We start from the raw sequence: 13917 nt of genomic DNA, 5'->3' as shown, positions 1-13917 counted from the left end.
TGTTTTTATATCTTGCAGATGCTGTGTGTGTGTGTGTGTGTGTGTGTGTGTGTGTGTGTGTGTGTAAATATATGTTACAAACATTTTAACAACTCCTAACTTCAAATCTTGACCCTAAAAAATACTATGCCCTTTTGTAAAGCACTTTACCAGTTTGATGGTCCTTACCTGAATACGTCTTACTTCCTGACAAGGTAAATAATACATCTTTATTTCTGTGGTTTTAAAACATAGTTAGGACATACCGATGTAATCAAGACAAAACGTGTCCTGAAAATATATAAACACATACATATGCACATACAGACACAGGCACAGACACACACCGCTGTGTAAAGCAACAAAGATAAGCTAAGCTTGAAAGTGTGACAGCAAAAAACTCACATGAAAGAAAGCTTTAAATGACACTTTTCTAATTAAGCACCTTAGCTAGCAATGGCTCTCCAAAGACACACAGCTGTGCTTCTCAAAGCTTTCAAGCATCCGAGTGCTTCTCTCATTCCTTCCTTCTCTTGTTCTCTCATTTCCTCCTGCTAATGAAACACACGGTACTTCACAAAGACTCTTAATAAAGGCCTCCACCCAAGCTCATATTAGATCTTTAATATCTGCAAATGTAAAATGCCCCTGTCTGGTTACACAAGCTGAGATTTTTTGCTTCGGTGCTTTTTCCTGTGTTAATTGTAAGTCTGTCTCAGTGGTTTTGAATTCACTGATTCAAAATCCCATTGAGTCATAAAGACTATGAAAACCCCAGATCTATCCTACAAACTTGTAACTCCTGAAGAAGACGCAGCCGGATCACCAAATGTAGAAATATAAATATAAACTTACTTTACTTTATAAATATAAATGTACTTTTTGTGTTAATTTGCTTGTGTTGGAGTTGGAGTTATATATATATAGAATTATCATTTTGTACTCTTAAGGGTTGGTTAATTCTAGAGTGAATCTAGACACTTGTCAAGGCAAATGTTCACTCAGTGAAACAACAATCAGACCCCCCCCCCAAACAGGGCCACATCAGAACACTTGTGTACACCTTTGACCTTCCCGTCCCCTGCCCGACTCACCAGCGCACAGTAGGTCTCAGGCGGGTCCCCACAGGTGATGTTGGGTGGGTCCAGGGTCACCTTCAGGAACTTGGTCATGTCTGCAGCCTCGGGCTGGCAGGCCATGTAATCCCAAGTGAGTCCCTCATCCGTGTACACCTGCGACTTGCACATGTCATAGTGCCCCCAAGTGGTGGGGTAGTGTTGCATGGTGACGCTGAGCCCCAGGCACATGGCCTGCAGGGCCATGGCCAACCACACACGCATGGCTGCCCTCGACGCCCGCTCCTCAGAGCTCCTCGCCCCAGCCACACAGAGATACAGACGGAGAGTGTGGCTATGTGTGTGTGTATGTGTGTGCGCACACGCGTTCAGGACACGCTTACAAAATAATCCAAGCTTTAGTGAGCAGAGGGCAGTGGAAGGAAGAGAGGCAGCATGGCAGGCCACTGCAGGAGTCTGGGTCTGATGCACGGGGTCACGGAGAGGGGCGTATGCGGTGTAAAGGAACAATGGGGTGATCTCTCCACACAGTTAGCAGTGTATTCCTCTAAGACACTCGAGCTGGGTGGGCACAGGGGGGAGGGTCCTGCAGCTGAGCAGATATGAGGAGCTGGGAGGTGACAGCCAGGAGAAAGATAAAACGAGAGAGAGAGAGAGAGAGAGAGAGAGAGAGAGAGAGAGAGAGAGAGAGAGAGAGGCAGAAACAGATAGAGAGCCAAAGAGAGAACGAGTAAGACGGTCTTCTGATATGTGGATGAATCGTCTTCTGTGGCCAGGCGTGTGATTGACAGCCGTCTCAGCTTTGCTTCCTGTCAGTCATCCTCCTCTTCCCGTCTTCTTGTTCCTGTGCTCTGCGAGGAAGAAGCAGAGGAGAGGGTGAGAGTGTGGAAGGGGAATAGAGGCTGACAGCTTGAGAGGTTGGGCTGGATCAACAGATGTGCAGTGGAATGAAGCATAACCCTTATGTTCTTGCCCCGTGGGAATGTTACACACCTCTCAGAGATATATCACATATCCATAAGGCCATCAATGAGAACGTGATCTGGAGCTTTCACAAGGCCTCCACATTACACACACTCCTGTCTATCCCTATCTGCTGCTGACATCATCCATCAAACGCATACCACACACACGTTTGCATTCCTAATTAGAGCAGGCGGACACGCAACCCCTCTCCAGTCTATAAACCATGTTTCTGGAGTAGAATTTGTATGTCGTATATGGCGAATGCGTCAAATAGAAAGGGATGCTCATGAGGTTATGCGTATGTGTGCGTGCGTCTGAGTAAGGGCATGGAAACAACTCTCTCTGGGTTGCTTCTCTCTCTCTGCATACAGACATTAACTTTCAATAGTGTAATATATGCGTTTGGCAGCTGTAGGTTTTCTCTCTGTAAAAGCATTTGTGAAACATTATAACTTTTATAATATCTTATTTGACACCAACGTTTGTTACAGTGGTCAGTGGTAGCTCAGTGGTTATGGTACTTGACTTGTAAATGGAAGGTTGCTGTTTCAAGCCAAGATGCCACAGTTGAACCCCTGAGCAATGCCCTTAACCCTCAATTGCTCAAGTTGTACTCATAATTGTAAGTTGCTTTGGATAAAAGTGTAAATGTACTGAAACAGACTTGTTATTTCAAACTGTTGTCTTTTCTGATTGCTGAAATTGCTGAGAAAACAAAAAAATTCTCCCATGAGCAAGTTAGCTCAGAACACTGATACAACATTCCTAGAAAAATAAATATGACTGCAACATACCCACATAAAGACAGTAACTTTAAGTACTGTAATATTGAAAGTTACTAATTAAGTACCGTTTTCTGCAATTGTGGGTTTTCTCTATAAGGAATAAAATATATATAGCAGTGAATAATAACTTTTATAATACATGCATTACTTGCTAGCTATGATGTATGGAGACAGAAGAAGAAACCGACTTCGTAATGTCATCAGAGAGAAAAACAATTAATGTTTAAAATGTTTCACTAAGTCAATATAACCATACTGGTTTGATGTTATTACTGTTAAGAAACAGTTTGCATTGTATGCATCTGCAAGCAGGTGTATCCTTATTTCATTTTATAGATGTAAAACTGTTCCTGGATATTAACATCATGGTTTACCTCCGGCAAAGCTTGCGTGAAACTTTGCCAGAGTACCGCCAGTGGTAGGTAGGGTTGCAAAAAGTGCCAAAACATAGCTGTGCAATTGACTGAGAGGAAGTTGCAACTGTGAGATAAAATAAAAAAGGTAATGAACAAAAATGAACTATTATAAAAAATAATCATTATCAAAAATACATACTGTATATTATTCTAATTTTGGTTGAATACACATTAAATTCAGTGAGATTATTTTCAACTCTTACATGTGCATAAAACAGCTTTTTTTTTGTTGTTTAAATCCTATTTTTTGATTGACTGGTTTTGAAATTGCTGTGTTAATGCTGTTAATGCTAAAACTGTTGCTATGTTATATGAATTACATGTGATTCATGCTTTAGGCTTCTTAGTTTTCACCAACAAAGACATGTTTGAGATTAACCACCAGGACTTAATAGAAACTTTATGCACAATCATAAAGTGTAGCACAATACAGATTGGTTTCCTCAATTCCGTATGTAAAGTCATGCCCTACTGTGCATTTCTCAGCCATGTCCTTAGTTCTGTCTTCACTCAAACCAATGCTTTAATCCATGTTCTTCTATGTGTTTCCGTGTTTTACCGAGTCTCTCTGTTACCCCAGCCTGGATTTATTTTCATTCTGGGAGTCGACACTAGAGTCGTGTTTTTGCTTATCGCCTTTGGATTTGCCTGTAGTGTCTGTTTTTTGACCCTGGACCGTTATGGCTTCAGAAGATTGGACTTATCTCAGTAAAGTGCTTGCATCTGCCTGTACCCATTCTTTACAGGCAGAGATGCCTGGATTCAGAATATAAGTACTTCTCCTGCAGTCCCTATATACATGCTTCAGCCTCATATCTAAGCAATAATAAAAAAGAAATATTCATCAAAACATCTGCGTGCTTTTGAACTATATGAGCATATTGAACACATAGAGGTCAGTCCAGCTATTACATTTTGGATTTGGGCACAGCAGACCATAGATGTCAGTGAGCGTGAGGTTAACCATAGAAGACCATCTAGGCAAAGGTGACCCTGCTGGTTTGTAGTACTATACGGAAGTTTAATAGAGTGCAGTGGTATGAGTGATAAATATCTTCATAGTTGAACAGACCACACACATACACGAACTCACACACACACACACACACACACACACACACACAGAGGCAGGCAGGCACAGACACACACACACACACACACACACACACACACACACACACACACGCACACATGCACACACAAACAGAGATCAGCACCAGCCATCTGACTTATGTCCAAACCGATCTGAAAAGGATATTACACACAGAGTAGATTGAAAATCCTTCTCCTGCAGTCTTTGTATCTTTTTATGAGTGCTATACAGTCAGATTTAAATTCCTTACTTCTTGTTTTTAATTACACTCAAATGATTATTTGTCAGGCAAAGTTTATGACATTGTTCATTCACTGTCTCTTAATTGGGAACCTGGGATCATTGAAGGAACCACTGAAATATGCAGAACATAAAGGCAGCCGAATCGTTTTATCAAGCGTATAATTTATGTCTTGGGTCCTGACAATGAGTTGCTTTGAAAGAAGATCCAAACACAATGAGAAACAATCCAAAACAGGAGACAACACAATAGGAGAGCTCTACTATCTCCTCTATTAACAGCCTGGAAACAAAAAGGCGAAATGAATTAATCAGAAAATGATTTTATTGTCTCTCCACCGTTCCTATTCATGAATTCCAAACAGTTGATCCAGTTCTAGAATTCAGGTTTCAGATAATGCTTCTGAATTCAGGGCCCTGTGAACGGATTGACCTGTGTTCTAAGAAAGGATCTGAGAGCCCTGGGCTTCTCTGGCTGGTGAGCACCTCTGGCTCAGCACCTCAGACTAACCAGCATGGAGCAGGAGGAGCCCACCACTCCAAAACATGGGCAGCAAGAACACCACAGTCAAGCTGCAGAGCTTCACAACAGACTCAGATAAAAGATCTCACCTACCTCAGCCCATGATTGAAGTGAGTGTCTGTGTGTGTGTCCTGAGAGCGGGGGAGTGTAACTGACAAGACATGACCAAACAGTCAGCAGGATGGAGCATAGTGCATTGTAGCATTTTAGTACTGGTTAATCAGCCTGTTCGACCACCAGAGCTGCTGATCCAGCCCTGGTCCTCGTCCTCCACCCCTCAGCCCTGACAGGGAGCACTCATGGGACAGTTAGCTGGACTACAACAGACCAGCCACTGGGACATGGAAGTCAGCTGATGCTTACCTCTGCTTCCACTACCCATCTGTATGAAATGCTGTGCTTTCCTGCACCATCCCCACTCTCAAACACATAAACATGCAAAATAATAAATATAGAATAATTGGTACAGATTTATCAAAATATTTACAGATGAAAAGAATTTCTGTAATGTCTGTTCCATTGTAAGTAAGGTGTACAGGCCAGTTCTCTGTGAGCAATGTTATTACCAAAAAAATAAATAAATAAATAAAACATAAGAAACAAACAACTAAACATTCAGCTAATCATAAAATTTGGATCTCCACAAAAGCTACCAGAAATCTGCCAGACAGAGCTCCCTTCATATACACAAATTGTATCACTATGTTTAATAACATTTAATAACACTCTTCATATGTTTGGCCCACTCTGACAGCTTAAAGGAACAACAGAACAGTGTGTGTGGTTCCAACTGATTTTAAAGCCATTTCACAGGGCTATTAACAAATGAAAACGGTCCACTTTTCCTGCTTATTGTAGAATCACAAAGCGACTTTACTTTAAAAACAATTCAGTATGTTACAGGCAATGACAGATTAGTCAGATTAGCTGGAATGGAAGCCTGCAGTGCTTCATTTCTTTTAAAAAATCCCACAAGAAATAAACTACCAAAAATTTCCTGAACACACCCCATTCTCTGTTAAGCCTCCTTCCACATGGCTGGGTGCACATTTAACCTATAGATCAGTTCTCATGAATACAGCCACAACTGGAAAAGGTCAATTTTTTTTATGAATTTGAAAGCATGGCAGTGTCTTATTAAAACCCATCACATCCATCACAATGACCATTATCTAGAGATGGATGGACACCTTGATTAGATACACCAGATTTAATAAGAAATGAGTGAGGAGGTAGGTGGAGAGAAAAGGAGCCAGGGAGACAAGTGTGAGAATGAGTCAGAGATAGAGAAAAAGGGAGAAATAGAGGAAGGAGAAAATGGGTGCAGCTTTGCTAAACGCAGCTGTGTCACTGGGGCGATCAGAATAGTTGAAATGAAGCCCAGTTGGGGGCTAAGTGCACAGCATCTATCTACCTATGATTAACAGCCATAATATCAATGTTCAAAGGATGAACTACATAATGTGTAAAGGGCTTGACAGGACAGGTTCAGGTTAAGACTGGAGGAGACAAATAGAAAGGCAGAGCAAGAGAGAGAGAGAGACAGAGAGAGATACGGAAAAATAAGAGAGAAAGAGTGTGTATAACAGACAGAGACTGTGTGCTTGAGTGACGGAGAATGCTCGCGCGCGCGCGCGCGCGCGCGTGTGTGTGTATAAAATGAGCCAGTGGAGATATAGGGAGAGATAAGGCAGCGGGACACATTAAAGATCACAGACTGTGGGTCGTTATCACTCTCTGAGCTGCAGCCGCCAGCCCGATCCTCTCATTACAGCAGCACTCGGCTGCCGGCCGGGCAGGCAGAAGGTGGAGAGCAGCGCGCAGGCAGGAAGCCATGCTGCGGCTACGTCGGCCGCATCGCCTGCCTCTCCCGAGCACGGCTGACTTCTGACAAGGACATTCAGCACAGCATTGAAACATAGCCGTCGAAACCGATCAAATGCTGGAACAGTCGCAGCCGTGACTGCGGCCCGGCCTATCATAGTTTCATCTCCGCTAGTTTTATTGCGTGTGAGACAGGCCTCAAACGCCCATGTCTATGTAGCAATACAGATGCATTTCACAGGCTCTGCATGAACTTGGCAGGGGGCAGGCCAGAGGCCAATTTACCTGCCATAACTCAAAGATACACACTAGCATTTTAGAGCTTTCTTCTCCTAACATAAGCATTAGCATAGCATATTAATTTTGATTTGCGTTCATATTTTGAGACAGATTATATATGAACATTGTGATTATACATGATTATTTCTCTTGCTCTGATCTCTTGAGTCATTTTACAGGTCTCAAGAGATCAGAAAATTCTTCTTATGGTATAATTAGAGGATTTACAAAGGATTTTGACCCCTTTGTTTAAAACCAACAAAAATCACTTAAAGCTTCAGAAAGGATTGTAGCCCATTGTTTTCTGTATCTAATCCAATTAATTTGAGTGAAAGCAACAAGTGACCAGCTAATTATTTAATTTTCTCTGCAAATAATGTAGCATGGCCAGCACCTTACAGACCACACCTTTAATTAGTAAGAGACACTGCTGTGTTTGCGTGTGTCTCACAATTGTCAGAGCAGACCTGAGAGGTTCAGACACAGTGCTGGTTTTCATTTGGACTCCAGCACTGTGTGTGAGTACTCCAGGTATCGTTTCTCTCTCCCCCTCATCTTTTCAAAGTCACTTATGCCGAATCTAAATTTCTGGTCTGTGAACTATTCATCCCAAATAGATTCTCTATAAATTTGCAAAGTGTGCTCCAGCTCTGTTGCCCTATGGTCTTTCTTGGGAACATGCATGTTAAGTCCACGAGTCTGCAAGTGTGGAGAAGACCAGCGATTTAAATCGGGCGTTAGTTCAGGCAGTCCCTCTGCATCCACTGCCCTAAGCCTCCCAATCCTTATGACCAATCTAAGTACAGGATCAAAGAAATGAACCAGCTCAATGCTCTGTGAAAATTTCAGCCTGAGAGAGAAAGAGAGAGAGAGAGAGAACTGCCAATAAGGAACATGCAGAAATGTGATATTAAAAATACATTCTAAGGCCTAAAGGAAGCAGTATCATCTGCCATTGGGATTAGACAATATCCCACTTGATAGGATTTCTTGCAAAAAAAATTAGAACATCTGTAGAGATGTAAAATGCAGAAGGGAAGAATAATTTGGAATAATCTTAACAGCAACAAAGTCACTGTTAGATTGGACAACACTTTAAAAAAAACTGAAAAAAAATACATTTGTTACAGCTTTAATGTATATTTTTTCCCCTTTAGGCTGTTTCGCTTTACTGTAGCTATAATCATCAATAACGGGCCAATATGGAAAGTGCTCTCATAAATAAACAGAAGGAAGAGAGAGACTGTCTCCCTGAGAAGTGACGACTCGACATAATTACCCGGCGTGGCTGATGAACACTGCATTAATGCACACTTCATCACGGGAGCATGCCTATCACTCCATTTCATCAGGGGGTCATGAAATATTCAGGTCCACGATCTTATTTCTTCTCTCTCTCTGATCGAGCCGTGTGGCCCATGTTTGTAACAGGAATGTCAGCGTGTTCGCATTCATACTGAGCGCAGCAGTGGAAGGAGAAAAAGCAGGTTTTAGCCATGCCTTCATGCAGGCCCGCCATTCACCTCCGTAACACACCATGGCATGTTCAAACAGACAGTTCTCCAGATCTCTCGCTCTCTCTCTCTCTCTCTGGCCCCCTCGAGTGTTTTAGCTTAGTGATCTGCTTTCTCTGAGTTCCTGTGTAAAGTGTCCCAACAAGAATGGCCTCACCAATGCCACAGGTCCCTTCTCGCTGCCTGCACTAAAAACATAGCCATGACAACATAGGACGAAGCTATGCATGATTAAAAACTCTTACCTAAAAGACGCGTTGCGTTTTATCAACAATATTTCATATTACTCAAAATATCCCAATAGAGAACAAAAAGTGAATATTCCGAGACTGACTCTACATTCCAGGCCTTAAGCCAAACAAATTGATCCTAATTCTTATTGGAATGAATAAAATAACTTAATGCTTTAAAATGGCACTTGCCATAACTATTTTGATATTGATTTAGTTTTTACAATATTGGTACAGGAGTGCACTTGCCATAACTATTTAGTTACTGTTGAGTTCTTCTTCCATCACAGTAGTGTTTTGATATTGCTTTAGCTTTTACAATGGTGGTACAATAGTGTTTTAGTATGGCTTTAGCTTCAAAATACTATTTGAAATAGGACCTAAGTACTCCGTAAGCAACGGTTCTTCTGACGGAGTTTCATCACAGTAGTGTTTTAATATTGCTTTGGGATAGAAAATGATAGTACAATAATGTTTTAATATTGCTTTAGTCTTGAAAACAGTGGTACAATCATGTTTTAATATATTGCTTTTGATTGGATCTGAAAGCAAGCCTTCACCACACATGCATTAGAAGTGAGGCAGCATTGTCAACCTTTTTATCATTATCACTGACCACGCTAAGCGGTCAATAGCTTGCATCTAGTATGCAACTGCATACACTGCCTTTGTAAATTACACAAGTGATTCATAATGAAACTTTTGCTTTAACGCTATGAATGAAGCTGGAAAATAGATGTAGCTCATAGTTGTAAATTCAAGAAAGAGCTTTGGCTGTGGGTTTCCTCTGGTCAAATACCTGAGAAATGACTCTACAGAACACCAATGAATTTAACCTCATATCTAATGTACGATAAAGGATTCACTCAACGTGAGATATCTTCAGACCATAGTCAGCACAACATATGGACATATGCACAGCATATTCCTTTAATGCCATTTAGACAAACTGTAGCAGAGCATGTAAATTTAGATTTTAAATCCATCAAGTTTCAAACGTTTACACGGGCAAATGCAATTTACCAGTCGTTAACGTTACATCGTGGAGTCACTGGCATCCCACGCACAGGTAGCTTTGTGTCCTTGTTGTGTGTGGAGTCTGACATAAGGAAAACGTCGAGCTACTGGATCATTTATACGGAATTCGACGGAACTTAGATCGGCGACGAAAATTATGTTATACTGTAAATGTGGACACCAAAGAGTACAGGCTTGGGTTTAGGTCACCCCCACTAGAGGGCGCCTCCAATGGTCGTCCACGTATTCGCAGTGGCTGGAGGACGGGGTTCCTGAAGCGTTCGTCCGCCTTTCCTCTGTCCAAGGTGCGGAAACCATTCTCAATTCCTGTACTGTATTCACATGCATTGAACATACCTATCCAGTCAAGTACGGTATCTTTACGGCGTTCTATCGAAATGCCAGTTTGGGGAGGGGGACTAGCAGTAAACCATCAACCACAAACTACCGTGATTCACTTGAATGTCCTTTGGGAAGTCACCGCATCACAAGGAAACAGGACGAATTTTACATGCAGTTAAATTACATGTATCATCTACATTTCCTCTGCGCATATCTACCAGGAAAATACATACATTATTGAAACTTAAATAAGCCATTTACTTACATTATTGCGATTCCCTGTCGCTTTGCATCGCGAGGGGTCCCGTCTTAGTGAGTGTTCAACAAGTTCGCTAAAGATCACAGGATCCTCTTTAAGATGCGCGTGTTAATCTCGGTGTGATGAGTTCTGGGAAAACGGTATCCCGAAAGTTGATGACCCCCGAACTAAACGAGGTGACTAATTGCAGCGATTTAAAATGTGTCTTACGGCACGTCAATCTCCGTTGAATCTCGGAGCTACATCTCTCTCACATGCGACAGGATCGGGGAAGATTCGAGCACTTCAGATGAAATGACTGATTACTGTCCAAGGAGCGTGGTCAGCGCGATCAAACGGGGAACTGTTTAGCCTTCGTGTCGCCTGCGACGCTGCTCATAAATCCAACAAATGCCCCTTTATTATCATGTCATTGCAGTTGACGGGGAACCCGTTTCCCACGCAAAAACATCCGCATTAAAGTTTGAATAGCCAGTTTTCCATTTCTCTTGTCAGTTTCTCATTTACATTTTACGGCGCTCATTATCCCCAAAAAGAGTCCAATATTAGAATCCTGCGTGCGGAAATGCACTTCTTCCCGTGTGTTTAACTGTCTTTCCTTCTCTACGAATTCATTTATGCCGCTCGAATGGGACATGAATCACACCAAATTAGCCCTTCTGCCGAGAAGGCTTCTCGCTCTCTCTCCCGTCACGCATCCATCCCCCATTCCCTTACGCTGCTACCGCGATTGTTCAGTGAAGATACACTGGAAGATTACGCACTTGGACACTCCATTTGATGTGACACGCTCTCAGCCCAAATATTCCACTCAGCCTCAATATGTTTTCAGTACATCTTACTTGCGCTGAACTGTTAAAAGCCACATATGGGACTTTCCACATTCGTTGGAGAAGACATAAATGAAGGTGACATAACAGCAGTTTAAACAAAGATGAGAGATGTATTACAGATAAGAAATTTCTACAAGCTAGCTAATCTAAAGCTTTCAAGCCATCTTCTGCATCTACAGTATAATAAATAACCCGTCCGCGGGGTCCTAAAGGTAGCGTTTATTTGGAGATCATATGTTAAATAGCACCCAATTGGATTTCATAATAAATTAATATGGAATTGTTTAAGAGGATTATTATATGATTTTTAGTTTATCGAACTCCATGACATGAATAAAAAGTAATAAAAGATGCTTACAACACCAATAATGTTCTCAAAAAAAAAAAGAAAGAAAAATGCTTAAAGAAAGGATGTGTTGGTTGATTTGGATTTGAAAGCAGGCCATTGCATGGAGTTTTTTAATCAGATAATCATGCACCAAAAAGCCAGACCCAACAGGCCCCTGGTTACCACGGTGCTATTTCATCTGGAGCCAAATTCTGCACTCAAGTCCATCAAAATGACCACTTATGAACTTTTCAATGTCACCAATAAGAAAGAGAGAGAGAGAGAGAGAGAGAGAGAGAGAGAGAGAGAGAGAGAGAGAGAGAGAGAGAGAGAGAGAGAGAGAGACAGAGAGAGATACCCACTGGTGGGTGGGTGTACTGGATATTACAACAGTGCAATATATAGACACTGTAGTTTGTGGTGCAAAAGGGAAGTAGTAAATATTTGGTGATTTGTTTTACTATATTTGGAGGCACTCAGGCTGCATTGCAACAAAAGGGCAGAAAATCATGCTAAACCACTGACCAAGAATCTACAATCTACATGCAGATCAGATTGAAATTTGTCCAAATCTGGAAAATACATTCTCCCACAGGCTTATAATTTAAGTTTACAAAAGTTTTAAGGATTATATCCTTGAATTCTCTATTATTCAAGAAGTATGAACATGTGAGAAAATTAGATAGATAGATAGATAGATAGATAGATAGATAGATAGATAGATAGATAGATAGATAGATAGATAGATAGATAGATAGATAGATAGATAGATAGATAGATAGATAGATAGATAGATAGATAGATAGATAGATAGATATTTTAAAAATACATATACTCTTGATGTTCTTGAACGTGAATAAAATCAGTATATTCCATGTTTGGAAACTAAAGACTGCCAGAACGCTGAACGTGTCATGACTTGGCTCCGTGAAACTATGTAATTTCCTAACAATGTTTAGCAGTATACACCAAACAGAGGTTGATATATACCGACGTGGTATGTTAATTTAAGTGCGCAATTAGCTCAAACATAACATGAGCAATAAGTAAACAGCGTTAAGTTCACCCAGTGGTATAGGATAAGACCTAAAATAAAACAAATTAATGTAGAAAATAGTGTAGAAAAATAAATAAGCGACACTGAGTAATTTTTCCCTAAATGAAAAACAAAACAAACAACAGGAACAGCCACGAAATAATTGGTTATGCAAAACGCGCCCACGCGCCCTCTGCAATGTTAGGTCAATATAACGGGTCATCACAAAACCAGTAATTGTGCCAGCCATTATTTACACTGGCATAGCGCCCGACCACCTAACGTGCACGATATTGCCTGTGTCAGTGTGCAGACAGTTTAAAGAGTAAGCGTCAGTTTAAAGCGCAATTTACGCACCGCACAAGCTGGCCAAGGAGCAGGGAGGAGTTTCTTCATAGTCATCGTATCTTAAAGACCTATATGAAGACCACCATCCAGAGACACCACTGTATTAGTGCTACTTGCTGACGTTTTATCATCTTTGACATCTTAGCATTATTGCACTGTTGGAAAACTAAACCAGGGTGAAATAATAAAATAAGGGAAAAAGACGTAAAACTTAATAACCTATTCAAAATAAACACATCACATACATGCGAGATGAAGCACATTCCAACTCCAAGTGTTTTTTTTTATTATTATTTGAGTAATCGATTTGAATTTACCAACGCCTCACATCCTACATCAAAAGTTTACCCGAGGCACACCAGTCGCCCATACACAGGCGCGCACACTGAAATAAAATCCCTCTCTTTAATCTCACTCACCTTCATTCAAAATATTCATTCCAGAAATGGTGTAAGGAGACTCCATGTCGCATGCCAGTCTGTGACGGTTCTGAACCTGGACATGTCTGATTAGCTCGGTGGAGGAACCGCACTCGGAGCCGACTGCTTCTCGCCCCTGCTCTGCTAGAATGGGGGTGATCGAAGGCACAAATGGCACTTCAGCGAGTCGAATAATTCAGCAAACAGATGCAACGGCAGGCAGGCGCACAGAAACACACATTTAGCCTAAATGTTTTGCTTTCGGGAAAACTCGAGCCATTTCACATTTTTGTAGTACAATATATAATATGCTATTAACCTATATGCTATAAACTAATATATTTATTTAGCACGCATAAGGCAAATTGATTTTAATATTAACTGCACGTTCCTATTACCGAGATTACCAA

General features: G+C 41.2%; 1 protein-coding gene across 8 annotated transcripts in view; it reads right to left on the bottom strand.

The window, feature by feature from the left end:
• The window catches only part of ntng1a (netrin g1a), a 90997-nt gene extending 77359 nt beyond the window's left edge, over positions 1–13638 (bottom strand). For 3 of the 8 annotated variants that reach the window (XM_035531196.2, XM_081696552.1, XM_035531197.2), the window contains exons 1-2: positions 10550–11533; positions 1074–1906 (exon numbers count right to left, since the gene is read on the bottom strand). In XM_035531196.2, coding sequence (XP_035387089.1) covers positions 1074–1319 — 246 coding nt within the window. In that variant the 5' untranslated portion in view covers positions 1320–1906; positions 10550–11533. Of the gene's footprint in view, positions 1–1073; positions 1907–10549; positions 11535–13097; positions 13157–13507 lie in introns of those variants that run through there. The other 5 variants (XM_035531200.2, XM_035531198.2, XM_081696550.1 and 2 more) reach the window with 4 other exon arrangements.
• Positions 13639–13917: the final 279 nt, after the last annotated feature.

The sequence above is a fragment of the Electrophorus electricus genome, chromosome 14, assembly GCF_041902795.1.
Source record: "Electrophorus electricus isolate QZ-2024a chromosome 14, ASM4190279v1, whole genome shotgun sequence".
Classification (NCBI taxonomy): Eukaryota; Metazoa; Chordata; class Actinopteri; order Gymnotiformes; family Gymnotidae; genus Electrophorus; species Electrophorus electricus.
The sequence above is the reverse complement of the archived record's forward strand: the minus strand, read 5'-3'. Positions and strand labels throughout refer to the sequence as shown.